This window comes from Nannobrachium achirus (assembly GCF_963921795.1).
Source record: "Nannobrachium achirus genome assembly, chromosome: 22".
Taxonomy (NCBI): Eukaryota; Metazoa; Chordata; class Actinopteri; order Myctophiformes; family Myctophidae; genus Nannobrachium; species Nannobrachium achirus.
This window is the reverse complement of record NC_137829.1, coordinates 13599668-13614365: the sequence shown is the minus strand read 5'-3', so window position 1 is coordinate 13614365 and position 14698 is coordinate 13599668. Positions and strand designations below refer to the sequence as shown.

General features: G+C 42.1%; 1 protein-coding gene across 1 annotated transcript; it reads left to right on the top strand.

The window, feature by feature from the left end:
- Nucleotides 1–684: 684 nt before the first annotated feature.
- Nucleotides 685–14698, top strand: rad54l (RAD54 like; the record flags this gene model as incomplete). The annotated part of the gene is made up of 19 exons (XM_080753076.1): nt 685–736; nt 939–1022; nt 1710–1823; nt 2121–2181; nt 3058–3193; nt 3595–3664; nt 4260–4421; nt 4782–4908; nt 5256–5380; nt 6153–6303; nt 6393–6519; nt 6886–6960; nt 7334–7464; nt 10588–10701; nt 11391–11514; nt 11603–11681; nt 12338–12517; nt 13491–13654; nt 14494–14698. Exons 1-19 carry the CDS (start codon nt 734–736, stop codon nt 14696–14698), a joined length of 2232 nt encoding a protein of 743 aa, XP_080609202.1. The 5' UTR covers nt 685–733.

The window sequence follows — 14698 nt, the reverse complement described above, 5'->3', positions numbered from 1 at the left end:
AACGTTGTGCTTTGTTTATTTTCCTTTTAACCCGGAAACAGTTATACAATGCGCGCGCTGTTTAGTCAACGTAAACATGAAGTGAATACGGTAAAATGTTGTGTATTTCATTTTATTGATACAAACGGTTAATCGATAACACCTAGTATTGTTAATTTTATACAAACACGTAGTAACATGCATCATGGGGATTCATTGCAGTGGAAGACAGTTCTGTCAGATCAGTGCATCTGAAGCGAGCGAAATTCAAAATGAAAAACTAGTTGTCTTTGGTTAAAACAAGTGCTTTTAGTCAGTTACAACAAGGATCAACATTTAAGATTGATGTGTAATAGACCAGTAGTTCTCAAAATGAGGTCCGGGGATCCCCTGCAAAATGCTGCGTGAGGCAGCTTTCTTGAGGTAATCAAACATTTTACACATGTTGCTGCAGCAGTTCCACTTAATAACTGTAACTTGCATTTCTCGGTCATTTGTCAAAATTAGACCCATAATATTAATATATGAAGATATTATGTTGAAATTGTTAGAATTCAGAGAAGTGGAGGAGGAGGACAGTGCATCAGTGTTATGGTTTATTCATACTCTATGAGTTTATATTAACAACATTTATTGTACATTTCATACAGACACCTTATTAACAATTGATTGAACTAATTGATCTTCAATTTTCAGTGTGTTGGTGTGGAGGGAGGCTTAACATTTAGAAGAAACTCATCTATACATATTAAACATGGTAAGAACATGAACAACACGTGTGGTTATGTGACCTTGTGATGATGAGGGCTGGGCCATATGACTTCAAATCTTTTGCCTCAATTATGATTAATGAACAAAATAGTGAAAATAGCAGATTTACAGACTTGCAGCGCGTCACATTGTGACATTTAGGATATTTTTGCTACTGTATCTAACGTTGTGTTTCCCTGCCTCTCCAGAGAAGAAGCCTGGCTCCCAGTCAAGTTGCCAAACGTAAACAAGCTGGAGATTCATCTGAAGATGAAGACTGGAGCCCAGAGGATGTGAGTAGGGATCGCCGTCATCACATTTTAACTGACAATAAATTCATACATTAAAGGACATGGTTGTGATGTCACTCTGTGATGACATAACATAGGCTACACAATGACATCACTCCAACTGACTGCTAGATGATGAAGATTATAACAGAAAGTCAATACATTAATTAACCCTAATTCCTATATTTCACACGTCAGGTAGGAAACATACTAAATGTTAGTTTAGTTCATTGGTTCTGAAACGATTTGGGCCACCCCAGAAGTTCTCTGAACACTCCCTGCTCTTCTATCGAGACGTTTAGATTGGTTGATGATGAAGACATAGTATCTATCTGACACAAATTTTGAGCTAATGCTCAAGATTAAATGTATCCCCTGAGCATGCAGGCAGGCTCTATTAGCTCAATGGTTAAACAAAATGCAGCACTGCACTGGAAACTTGGTTTAACTAACAATAGTGGCATACAGAAATATAAAGAAATAGTCACTCTAGAAGCTAACTTGTCGTAGCAATGTGGCACGTTGTGAGTTTGAAATTTGTTTTTTTAATCGTACAGTAAATTGAGGCAAAAGTTTGAAATAATCGTGATTGATTTGCACTTGCAGTCATATCGCTCAGCCTTAATTGTGATTGCATTCATTATGAATTATTGTGGTTCATTTTGATCATTTCTCCAAATTGTTTTACAGAGCAAAAGGAAGAACAAAAGCGGTGGTGAAAGCAGAGAGAAGTACATCTCTCCTTTCAGGAAACCACTGACACAACTGCTGAACCTGCCTCTATATGTGGATGCAGGCAAACATGTAAGTTATATCATGTACTAAATGTTATCTTATACAGAAAATGTTGATGTGGTTTTAGTCATTGTGTTTTGAATCAACTACATCTGCAATAAATTAAGTAGACTAAAATATATTTTGGCGGGCCGTGATGACTGATTTATAATCGGTTGAGGAAATTAAAACGGCTTATGTGTCCTAATCGCCTTATTTTATGTAATAGTTTGTTTTTTACAATACATTTTTATTATCCTGTATTCAGGTCCCATATGTTATTATTGTCATTATTTTGATTTTTTTTCCCTCCTCTGTTTTCAACAGGAAGCGTTTATTCGAAGTATTCTCTCCAAGCCATTTAAAATCCCTATTCCTAATTACACAGGTTAGTATTCTATTTTGTATTCTGCGTTTACAATGAGGGCCATTTGACAACAATGGTATCAGACTTCAAGGGAAGGTTAAAGGGAAAGAAATGTTTTGGTCAAATACTTACACTGTTTAAAATAAAAAATGTTATATGGTTCATTCAAATACAGTAGATACAGGTTGTTGCTGTCTGGCAAAAACTTGTATCAACATATGTTTTTTTTAAGATAATTGTAGCAAAATTAGACAACTTACAGTACAAGCTCACTACTACGTATTTCCTAAACATTCAAGTGAAAGCCATTAAATCTGATTGAGTTACATAAATATCACTCTGAGGGAACGCGGACATTATTTGTTGGCCAGCGGATCTCGCCGCGTCCTCCGACGTCTCAAAATGACGCAGAGGGGTACATGACTCCTGCTGCTGTCTGCTTTGAGTAAATGAGGAGGGACATGACTCCCCCTGGGCCCTGCTGTCTACTTTGAGTAAATGAGGAAGTGATCCACGGTGGAAAACGACTGATAAATCATAGTGATTTTATCATTATAATGGATAAGCCTAAACAAACCAGTTCACATGAACAATACTGATGTAAAATAAGATATCTGAACGGCTACATTTATTTATACAATTAAAATGTCATGAGCCAGCACAGTTATAGGGGGGTTTGCCCAGACTTCTTTTTCTTCCGATCACCAAAAGAAGTCTGGGTTTCCGAGGCTACATAAATATTAACAAGAGCTTGTGACTAAATAATAACTATATTGGGTCCATTGGAATACTTTTCAGGGGGGGGGAGGGGGGGAGAAAAGTTTTGGACATACAAGGTTTCTACCTTACAGTGAGCAGATGTGATGATATTAAGAGTTGTGTGTGTTGCATTGCCAGGTTCTCTGGGAGTCAGGGCGTTGGGCCTAAAGCGCGCGGGGGTGAGGAGATCCCTCCACGACCCGTACGCTGAAGGTGCTCTGGTCCTGTACGAGCCTCCGGTGGTGAGCGCTCATGACCTGCTCAAAACCGACAAGTGAGTCTCAAACAGTCTTTTGCAGAATTAAGTTGACAAATAATCTAAATATACAAAGAAATGACTGACATGTATATCTGCTATTTGCACTATTTCTTATTTTTCAATGCTTATATACCGATTCTAACGATTATGCAAAATAATTACAAATTATGTCAATAATATTTGACATAATCGCTATTGTCAAATTATTGCGATTAGGCGATTACGTGATAATTGTGACAGGCCTAGTACATTTATAAATGAGTGGGTTGTCAGGAGGATCAAAAGTGGCATTGATGAGCAGCAGTACTCCTCTCAAATGTTGAACTATTGTAGGGCTTGAACCACTCTGATGTGTGTGACATTGTGTCGCGTGTGTGTGTGTGTGTGTGTGTGTGTGTGTGTGTGTGTTCGTTCAGGGAAAAGCTCCCGGTTCATGTTGTTGTCGACCCGGTGTTGGGAAACGTCCTGCGACCTCACCAGAGAGAGGTACAAGTACTTATTTATTGGTAAAAGTAGCAATGTCGAAATACTCTGCTACAAGGAAATGTCCTGTATTCAGAATTTTCGCTTGAGTAAAAATACAAAAGTATTGGCAGCAATGTATTTAATGTGTTCAAATGTATTTAAAGCACAAAATACTAAACGTATTCATTATGCCAGAATATCCCTTTTCACGTTTCCAAAAGTTGTCAAGTCTTTTGAAAATGGCTGATCTACAAGTAAGCTTTTAGATCGCCTATTTTCAAATAGACACAGTATGATATAAGGCTGTGGCTATTTGGGGATCATCCTTTTACATGGGACAGTTGGATGGAGCACTTCACCCATTTTCAACCTTCAACTTTATCTTACTCATGCTGATTACATTATGGCTCCGTTTCTGTCTACTCACTCTGTGCCTTGCTGTGGACAGTTCAGAAACCTGCCTACCAGCGACATCATTGATGGGGATTCAAAATAGAAACGGCAGACTTTCTTTTCCTGGAAAGTCAGCACGCTGAAATAGAGGCCATTGTTCTTTAAGATAGGCTGAAAATGAGTCAAGCGCTCCTATGAATCCAGCTGTGTGGTTTTCCTCCAGGGGGTGAAGTTCCTGTGGGAGTGTGTGACGGGGAGGCGCATAGCGGACTCGTTCGGCTGCATCATGGCTGATGAGATGGGTTTGGGGAAGACGCTGCAGTGCATCACCCTGATGTGGACCCTGCTCCGCCAGAGCCCCGACGCCAAGCCCCACCTCAGCAAGGTCGGCTAGGGCCAGTGGTTTTTATAGTATTGTTTGCAGTAATGGTCTTTTTTAATTTAATTAATAATAAATATGTTATATGTATTTTTGTATTCTTAAAAAGCTTGTGGCAATCAGCCAAAATAACAGACATTTCACATTCTGACAGCTCACCACTAACACACAGTACACACCCTTAATTTATGTCAGTTAGGAGGCTCTGGTTGGCCTCATGAATGTCCATGCCCATTGCCCAACCCCTTACCCCTGGATGCATGCTTAAATTGTCACTTTATTGTCATCTGGGACAAAAACACAATTAAATCATCAATCATAATGAACTGTATGACAATGAATCATTAACTAAAATGTGATCCCCAGGTCATTGTGGTGTCCCCCTCCAGTCTGGTCAGAAACTGGTACAACGAGGTGGCCAAGTGGCTGGGAGGACGCGTCACGCCGGTCGCCATCGATGGAGGCTCCAAGGAAGACATCGACAGAAAGCTAGGTAGCTGTCGTTTTCGTACAGGACTCTGTCTTTCAGCCCAGGTTGCGCCTAAACCTTAAAAAGTAGTCTTTCAAGAGACAAGAATTGGAACATTTAGCTTAACAAAAACTATACCTAAACCTAACCTTAACCCTAACCTCACAAACACTAAACAAATACTTTGAGATCAGAGGATTTGGTCTGCGGCCAAATACATTTAATTTTGGGGGTCCTTGACATGAAAAGGTTTGAGAACCATTGATATAGCATCACACATTTTTCAGAAAACTGTTGGGATTTTGAAGACATTTTTGGAATCAGGTCTTAATGGGTTAAAGGTAATGTTTATGTTTGCTTGTGCTCCACAGAGAGCTTCATGGGCCAGCAGAGTGCGAGAGCTCACACTCCCATCCTGATCATCTCCTATGAGACGTTTCGACTTCATGCTGGAGTTCTGCATAAGGGAGAAGTTGGACTGATCATTTGTGACGAGGTACGGTGTCTGTCTCCTTATGCCCCAGCTTCATGCTGGGCTTCTGCATAAGGGTTTAACATTGCAGGTTTTTTGTGTGTTAACGCACGTGTCGCAAAATCACAGGCAGTGAAATTCTCGTGGCGAAAATGTGACACGTTGTAGGCTTTTAAAGTGTCTATTTAGTTGTTCTTATTTAGTTTAGTTTAGTTAGTTAATGCATTTGTATTGTATTGCAGGGGTTCCCAAACCTTTTTGTCTCAGGGCACCCCATAAATATTTTTTTAATCCGAGGCACCCCTACATTATAATTTTCACTCCCAGCACCTTATATTTATAGCATATCGTCGTTGTCAGGTGGAAACCTTGTATGTCCAAAACCGTTCATTTTGTATTTATCATCTATTAAATGTACTAAACTAGGCGAGGCGTTGTGTGCTTGTAGATCGGCTGTTTTCACTAGTTTTGTGCGACAGTTTTGTATGATGAAGTAGGGCAAAAGACGTACACATTTGAAACTTGGAGATACAAGGTTTCTGCCCGACAGTGACGATATCTTAGTGATTATGTTGCGAGGAAAACGTTGAGATAATAGCCATTTTGGTTGGAACTGACTGAAAATAACTTTGTACTTCAAGTTTAAAATCATACAAAATATTTTATAAGTGTCCAAATAAATTCCAAATATTATCAAATGATCTCGCGGCACCCCAGGACTGCCGTCACGGCATCCCAGGGTGCCCCGTCACCTACTTTGAAAACCCCTGTTGTATTGTATGTCATGATGTTATAGGGTCACCGGCTTAAGAACTCAGAGAACCAAACGTATCAGGCCCTGAATTCCATGAGTGTGAAGAGGAGAGTGCTCATATCTGGAACTCCTATCCAGAACGACCTGCTGGAGTACTTCAGCCTGGTGCATTTTGTCAACGCAGGAATTCTTGGTAAGCAGACATGCCCAAAGTAGCTGTAAATAAGCAGACTTGGTAACACCGAGTATGACTTTAAAATTGTGTCAATTTGTCAATACCAGGGACTGCCCAGGAGTTTAAGAAGCGCTTTGAGCTCCCCATTTTGAAGGGCAGAGACGCCGATGCAAGTGACAAGGACAGACAATGTGGAGAGGACAAACTGAAGGAGCTGATCAGTGTTGTCAACAGGTGATTGCACAGACACTGTTACTGTACGCACCACGCATTGACAGATATAAAGATATTCAAAACAGCAGTTTACCCTGTTTACCCTTGCATTCTACTCTTTTAGAGTTTTTACCTTTGGTTATGGTTAAATAATAAAGTTGATGTTATGTGTATATTGTGTGTGTGTGTGTGTGTGTGTGTGTGTGTGTGTGTGTGTGTGTGTGTGTGTGTGTGTGTGTGTGTGTGTGTGTGTGTGTGTGTGTGTGTGTGTGTGTGTGTGTGTGTGTGTGTGTGTGTGTGTGTGTGTGTGTGTTCGTGTTTTTCAATTTATGGTCTATGACCCCCCAAACATTGACTGATAAAGCACACAATGTGTTTTGTTGGCAGGTGTTTGATAAGGAGAACGTCAGATATCCTCTCGAAGTATCTGCCTGTGAAAATCGAGCAGGTGGTCTGTTGCAGGTATGCTCTTGCCTTTATTGTGAATGAAGACATTCATAGTATCAAACCATTGATATTGTTTTGTTTGAATTCAGACGTATTCAGAAAATGCAACCTTCAACTATTGCCTGTTTTAAAACACAAAACTAAATGTTTGTTTAATTTCTGCATTATAATCTATATTCAATCAGTTTATTGATGCAGTCAAAGCTGTCTGCCATTGTACAGTAAGATGCTTTGTGTGGTGCAACAACTTCCATTTTAGTTATGACTTAGAAGCTATGATTAGGCTAAGTTTGAACTTAGTTTGTTGTGCTGCAACTGGCTACTGGTTGACTGCGGTCAACTACTGTTTAAGTGGTAAATATGTGCGTTTGTGCTGAATGTCTTGCAGGCTGACACCTCTCCAAACAGAGCTGTATAAGAGGTTTGTGAGGCAGGCCAAACCCCTGGAGACCCTGCAAGAGGACAAGATCACCATGTCCTCCCTGTCCTCCATCACCTCTCTCAAGAAGCTGTGCAATCGTTAGTAGGACTGTCACAATCCTATCCTATATACCATATTCAAAGTGCCAAGAGGATGGGTGGACGTCACAAATAGGGATGGGTATCGTTTGGATTTTTTAGGGTCCGGTTCCGGTTCTGCTTATCGGTTCCGGTTCCTAGCGGTTCCTATTTCAGGTTCCAAAATGGTTTGGTCTTTACCCAAAAACCTAATTTGTTTTAATTTAATTTTAATGTTTAATTTACAGTTTTAACGAATCATGCAAATTAAATCATATTTCAGTGTCTTCAGGGCAGAGCCCTGCAAGCCCGACGGGACCCGACCAGGGCCCGGCCCGGCCCGCCAAAACGGGCCGGGCTCGGGCTCGTTTAGAAACTCACCAACGGGCCTAGGGCCGGGCCCGGGCTCAGAACCATGCTCGGAACATTTTGCGCTGTGAATTTCACACATGACGTCTCTGTGACTGTGTGCGCTTAGAATGGAGTGTGGTGTGTGTGAGTGAGTGAGTGCTGCCTGCCTGCCTCCCATAGCCTTCTAGGCTAATAGCCTTCTAGGCTATGGGCTCTATCCGTATCTATAGCAACACGGCTCAGATTGGTCGTGACATGAGTACATTAGCCAATGGAAAGCCGCAACGAGCCGAGGGCGACGGCTTTTCTTCTCACACACTCACACAAGTCTACTCTGCGACTCTGCGTGTACATACACAGCGAGACTAGAACATTAGGAGCACTACTGTAGTTTCACCCATTTCACCATCATTTCTCAAATAAATCGCCCTGTAATGATTCCCCGACCTCCCGAGTCCCGTATCAGTTACGGAATGCGTGCGTGCGTCTTTACTGGTTACATCCCGCCATACCTGGACGATACTCTGTATTTTACGAGATGGCGAAACCACGGGCGGCAAGCCGACAACGACGATAATATCAATATCTAATTGCAGTGAAGATATACAGTAACATAACAAACGGTGGGTGGAGGAAGATTTCTTGCGTTGTGATGTGTGTGTAATTACTTGCTGTGCTGTTGTGTTGTGTTGACTTCTTTCTTTTAATCAGAGCGCAAGACGAGCACAGCTATAGTATAGAGGGCTTACATACGTCTCTCAGTCTCCGTCCTCTCCGACTATAGTTTTCGTCGGAAAGTTTTGACTTTCTGACGTGCGTGCAGCTTTCCGAACTCAAATTATGAGTAATCCTTTTCAGAAGTTGCAAGAGATGTCATTTTGTAGTTGAACTGGACCTTTCCGACGCGAATTTCGGTGGTCTGTGACAGTATGGACTCCCCTTGAGAGTGCAGCTGCAGCGCACAGCAGTGAAAGCCACGCACACAAATAATTAATTAATAATAAGGCGACGGGCTTCGGGCCGGGCTCGGGCTTTAAATAGCGGCACCAAACGGGCCACGGGCCGGGCCTGGACTGAAGTCCACGGGCCAGGGCCGGGCCCGGGCCCACATTTTAGGCCTGTGCAGGGCTCTACTTCAGGGATACTCTTATTCTGAAGAGATTAAGAAATCGACCACCGTCTGGAAGTCTTATTGCATTAAGAAATCGACCACCGTCTGGAAGTCTTATTAGCCTTATTCACGGCCCGCCCACCTACTTCCGTTTCTCAGTTTTCCCCGGGTGCTGACTTCAATTTAGAAGGGGAAACTATACTGGACTTAAAGCCAACAAATCGTTATTTCTAACAGTAAAGTAAATTATAGTGCTTTGTGCCGTTTAGTATCTTGTGTTCTTGATCATGCTAGCCGTATTTTATACTTTACTATTCGGAAATTGCATCAAATTTGCGATTTCTGTGCTAACTCCATAGGCTATGGTAGGATTTACCCCTTCAAAACGGGACTTCAGCACCCGCGGGATGCTTAGTGGGCGGGCCGTGAATTAGGCTAATTGCTGCTAGCGCAACATAGCTTATTCTGAAGAGATCGGCCCCCGGAAGTGTTCGATTTGCCAGCTTAGATTTGACAAAAGAACACAGCTCGGCGAGAGAGAGAGAGAGAGCTGAGCTTGCAGTCGCAACATAACCCAGAGGGACACAGGCGTCCGCAACACAAGCACTGTTGCCGTACAATCTTTCAGATGAATGCCACACTGTCATAAATGTTTCGTCTCTCTGTGGCTGTGCAGGGCTCAGCTGTACTGGTGGCTGGGCTGCTAATGTTGCTAGCATTGCTGCCAGTCAGTGTTGTTGTTGACTGGCAATGCAACACGTTGCGTTGTGGGTGGATTGTGTGTGTCTGTGTGTGTTTGGAGGAATAAGAGTTGTCACGTAACTCACGTTAGCCTCGGGAACCGGGGACAGGTCCTGACAGATAGTCAAATACGTCTTTGAAGATATATGTGTAATGTAATCATGAAGCCTTTTTTTGAACGGATAGAACGTCTTTTTTTTTACTGGTGCGTCTAGGAACCGATAAGCAGTACAGAAATAAAATATTTTTTTTTTTGGGTTACCCAGGAACCATCATGTCCTTATCGTTTATGTCCCGGTACCAAATTTCGGTACCCATCCCTAGTCACAAACATAACATCCAGACTTGCATTTGCCCAAACTTGGCACAAACACTGGCCACACCAGGGGCCACATGTGGCCCCCAGGGTCCTCTGGGTGCCACAGGCGCACCGTTGCTCCAATCACCAAACTTGGCACAAACATGTTGCATTGGAGAAGTAGTATTCCTGAACTTTATATCTGACACTTACTGTACAAGTGTTATTGCAGTGATGTTTTTAGCTGCGCGTCACACATTCAAAACAAGTCTGTATGTCAGACCGGCGGACCCAACATGACATGCTGCATCTGTGTGTTTCTGTCTGCGCGACGAGGAGTGCTATGCTGTCGACAGAGTAGCTTTACGGGACATTTGTCATCAAACTGGTTACTTCGGAAAACACTTGACAACGGGCAATTTGTGCAGTATTTAAAAAGAACTTAGAACTTGTCTGAATGGAAGGTGGCGAGGGGGCCATATAATATTAAACACAAGTTTAACACAGTAATTTCTCAAAAACAACATTTTTTTGGGATCCATTCAAATGACCAATCATGGGACCCACACTACATTGAAACATTACTGTTATTGAATCTTAGAAATACATTATTTTTTGTGTGTGTGTGCCTGTGCGTGTCCAGATCCAGGTCTCATCTATGAGAAGTGTGTGCAGGGTGAGGAGGGCTTTGAAGGAGCGGTGGATCTCTTTCCAGCAGGATACAACAACGCTAAAGCTGTGGAGCCTCAGCTCTCAGGTATACAGTAGGCCTGTCACTGTTATTACATGATCATCTAATCACAATCACTTAAATTGAATAGCCGCCGGGGGTCTGACACCGTTTTGTGCGTCGACTACTGCCATTCAAATGGACACAAATAATTATCGCAAATAGCCACCTGGTTCTTTTAAGTTGACAATTAATTATCAACTTACATTTTGTAATTATGACAGACCTACGTGTCATCATCAACACTAATGCTGCGTCCACAGTGGCAGCTTTCAAAGGTACAAAGTGACGCAGCATATCTGTCACTGAGTCACTGTTGAAGACTTGAAGTGTCTGTGGTTAAAAAGAACACAGAACTAGTGATGCCTCGTGTTTTATAGATCAGATGTACTGTATATAAAGCAGTGTTGAGTCATGGTATATATGACTGGAACATGGACTTCATAGGCCAGTTTGAAGGATCACTTTGTCCTTAAATCGTACTGTGTTTTTAGGGAAAATGCTGGTGTAACGGAGGTGATCTGAACCTCCCCACCCGGGTTCGTACCCGGGTCTCCCACGTGAAAGTCCAATATCTTAACCACTAGACCAAAGAGACATCTCTTTGGTCTGGGGGAGATACTAGACTTTTGACGCTTCAAGGCTGGGGCTGCGACTCTCTCCGTCACACTGGTTCTTGACTAAATCCTTAAATATCTGTCTTATTATGCTTGTAGGGAAAATGCTGGTTCTGGACTACATCCTTGCGCATACAAGGAGCACAACAAGTGACAAGGTGGTACTTGTGTCCAACTACACCCAGACACTGGACCTCTTTGAGAAGTTGTGCAGATCCCGCAGGTAATGGAGACCAAAACATTTTAAGTTCTATCTGTCTGCCTGTATGCCAAGGTGATCGACAGATAGATCTCCATCTTGTATTTCACAGGTATCTTTACGTTCGACTTGACGGAACAATGTCGATCAAGAAACGGGCCAAGATCGTGGAGAGATTCAACAGTCCATCGGTGAGTTTGACGAACCAAGTGTTTGGGTTCAACACACTGCAGGTAGAAACACGCGTGCCTGTCACAATTATTACAGAATCCCCTGGTTGCAATTTATTATTTGAGATGAATTTTTATCATCACCATGTTTTTATTTTATTTTTGATTTAAGAAATGTTTATTTTAGTTACTTGCCACAATATCTGCCTTGTGTTTGTTTACAAAGCCTAAAAGTCAAACAATAATGTAATTGTAAATGATATGTTCCAATTTTCAATGCAATCATTAACACATTTGTTATTTGGTCCTCTTGCGCAAGCATAACACGAGTGACAATCATGTATAATAAATAAAATATATATTCAAGGATTCAAATTGGTAGGCCAAACTAGCAATGGAATGCAGTTCAGAAGCATCTTCCATAGATGTTTCATAAAAGCAAAGGTTAAAGCCTCATCTGCAGTTTCTTCAACTGGTTGGCTGGATGTAGAACAGCAAGAACATTTAGTTTAGAATGACAATACCTAAACAATTCTACATCATGTGCTAAATGTGCAAAATCTAAGTCATGATATCGGTTTTTGCCTTAATCCCTGCATATTTCAAGACAAGAAACATTGCATTTGAAAAGAACCTATACATAACACAATCCTATGGGCATGTGTTCCTGTGGTTAGAATCCAGAGTTCATCTTCATGCTGAGCAGCAAGGCAGGGGGGTGTGGCCTCAACCTGATCGGGGCCAATCGCCTGGTGATGTTTGACCCGGACTGGAACCCGGCCAACGATGATCAGGCCATGGCCCGCGTCTGGAGAGACGGACAGAAGAAGACCTGCTACATCTATAGATTGCTCTCTGTGAGTCTGATCTTCTTTACTGATAGATAGGGCTGCAATAACGAATCAAACTAATCAATTTATTTGATTATTGAAAAATAATTTCCGACTTTTCAAATTTGTTTTGAAAATAGCTGATCTACAAGCTCACAACTTGTTGCAATGTGACTAGTTATGAGCTTGCAGATCGGCTATTTCACCATTTCGACAATACCTCCATATGATCACTGTCGGGTGGAAACCTTGTATGTCCAAGAGTCTGTGTTCAAAAGGATCCAATGCAGTTATTTAGTCAGCTCTTTTTATTTTTCATTTGTTCAATATTCCATATTTGATATTCTGCATGACATCTATAATCTGTGTGATGGAGGTACATCCTTCCACTTAAAGGAGTCGTTCAGACCAAAACACATATAGGGTTAAATCTGCCTTTTATCATACCCCTTCATACCTGCTTTAGTCGATTTTTTCATAGCTGCCCCTGTTGCTAGATTTCGGCTGCCCCTGTTGCTAGATTTTGCGGGCCCTCTCATAACTAACATAGTAGATAGACTTTATTCTAGTGCGGTTATTTCTTTAGCTTCAAAGTTAGTATTTTTTCATTGTATCTTGTTTACACAACGTCCTGAGACCAACCAAACCGCTGTTTTGACCTCACAGGCACCCTTACTTGTCAAACAGACGGGTTAGGGTTAGGGTTAGGGTTAGCAACCCGGTCGGTGGATAAGCGACCCGGTCGGTTGATTTTGCGGCCCGGTCGGTAGATTTAGCGACCTGGTCGGTAGATTTAGCGACCTGGTCGGTGAAAACTACCGACCAGGTCGCAACCCGGTTGGAGGTCGCTAAATGATCTCGCCCTCTCTCAGAGCGAATGAGGAAAAATACAAAATGAAAGTAAATAATGGTGGCAATACAAAAAACAAATACAGGGGTCAGGGAATGAACACCATAAAAAAAACATCATAAAAATTATGTTTGTTGTGTTGGGTGCCAGACGGGGACCATCGAGGAGAAGATCTTCCAGAGACAGACGCATAAGAAGGCTCTGAGCAGCTGTGTGGTGGACGAAGAACAAGATGTCCAGAGACACTTCAGCCATGACGAGCTCCGGGAGCTGTTCTCACTCAACCAGGAGACCCACAGTGACACCCATGACAAGTAAACATTAATACCCCCTTCCCCTCCCAGTGACAAGTAAACGCTACTCACCTTTGAGTTGATTGAAAATACATAGACGAACATGTTCGAAAACAGCTTAAAATACCAAGCTCACAACGTGGTGCGATGTGACGTGTTGTGAGTGTGTAGATCTATTTTCACAATTCGACGTATGACAAATCAAGTGTTTAAAATTAGGTGATTGTGATATATTAATAAACAGGTAATTCTACACCAGTGACAGACACCATTGATGGAAGTTTGAGCTTTAAAGAAGCATTTCACCAATTTTCAACCTATGATGAGGTAGTTTAATATCAACTTCTTTTTATGCAACAGCAATAGCTTCTATTTCAGCATGCTAACTTTCCAGGAAGAAAAAGGCTGTACTTTTTATTAGCTTGGAGTCTCTGATGTAGGCAGGTTTCTGACCAGCCCATAGCCCACAAATGAGACAATGAGTGAGTAGACAGACAAATTATGTGAAGATAGGTTGAAAATGAGTGAAGTGGTCCTTTAATCTCTTTATTATTTCATCGTACAAATGTGTCGCACAAAAATGATGAAAGTAGATGATCTACAGGATCGTAGTTTGCCTATTTTGGAAAATGTTATTGATTATCAATAATCTTTTCTTGTACAGCAGTGTTTGTCAAACTTTAAAATTTCAAGGTCTCCCCTTAACTCTGACAGTGTACAAATGGAACGGGTTCATTTGGTTCCATTTGTACACTGTCAGAGTTACAGACTTGTATGGGTCAATTTAGACCCCCCAAAGGAACCCACAGAGTCCCTGGAATCCACTTTGAATAATCTTTTGTTGTGTTGTGTTTCACCAGGTTGCGTTGTGTGCGCTGCGTGAACGGGCGGCAGGTGCGCCCGGCTCCTGACGGCTCCGACTGCACCAGCGACCTGTCCCAGTGGAACCACTGCTGTGACAAGAGAGGCCTGAAAGACCCCGTGCTGCTGGCCTCCTGGGAGCCCACCACGGTGTCCTTCGTCTTCCACCAGCGCTCCCATGAGGACCAGAGGGGGGTGGTCTAG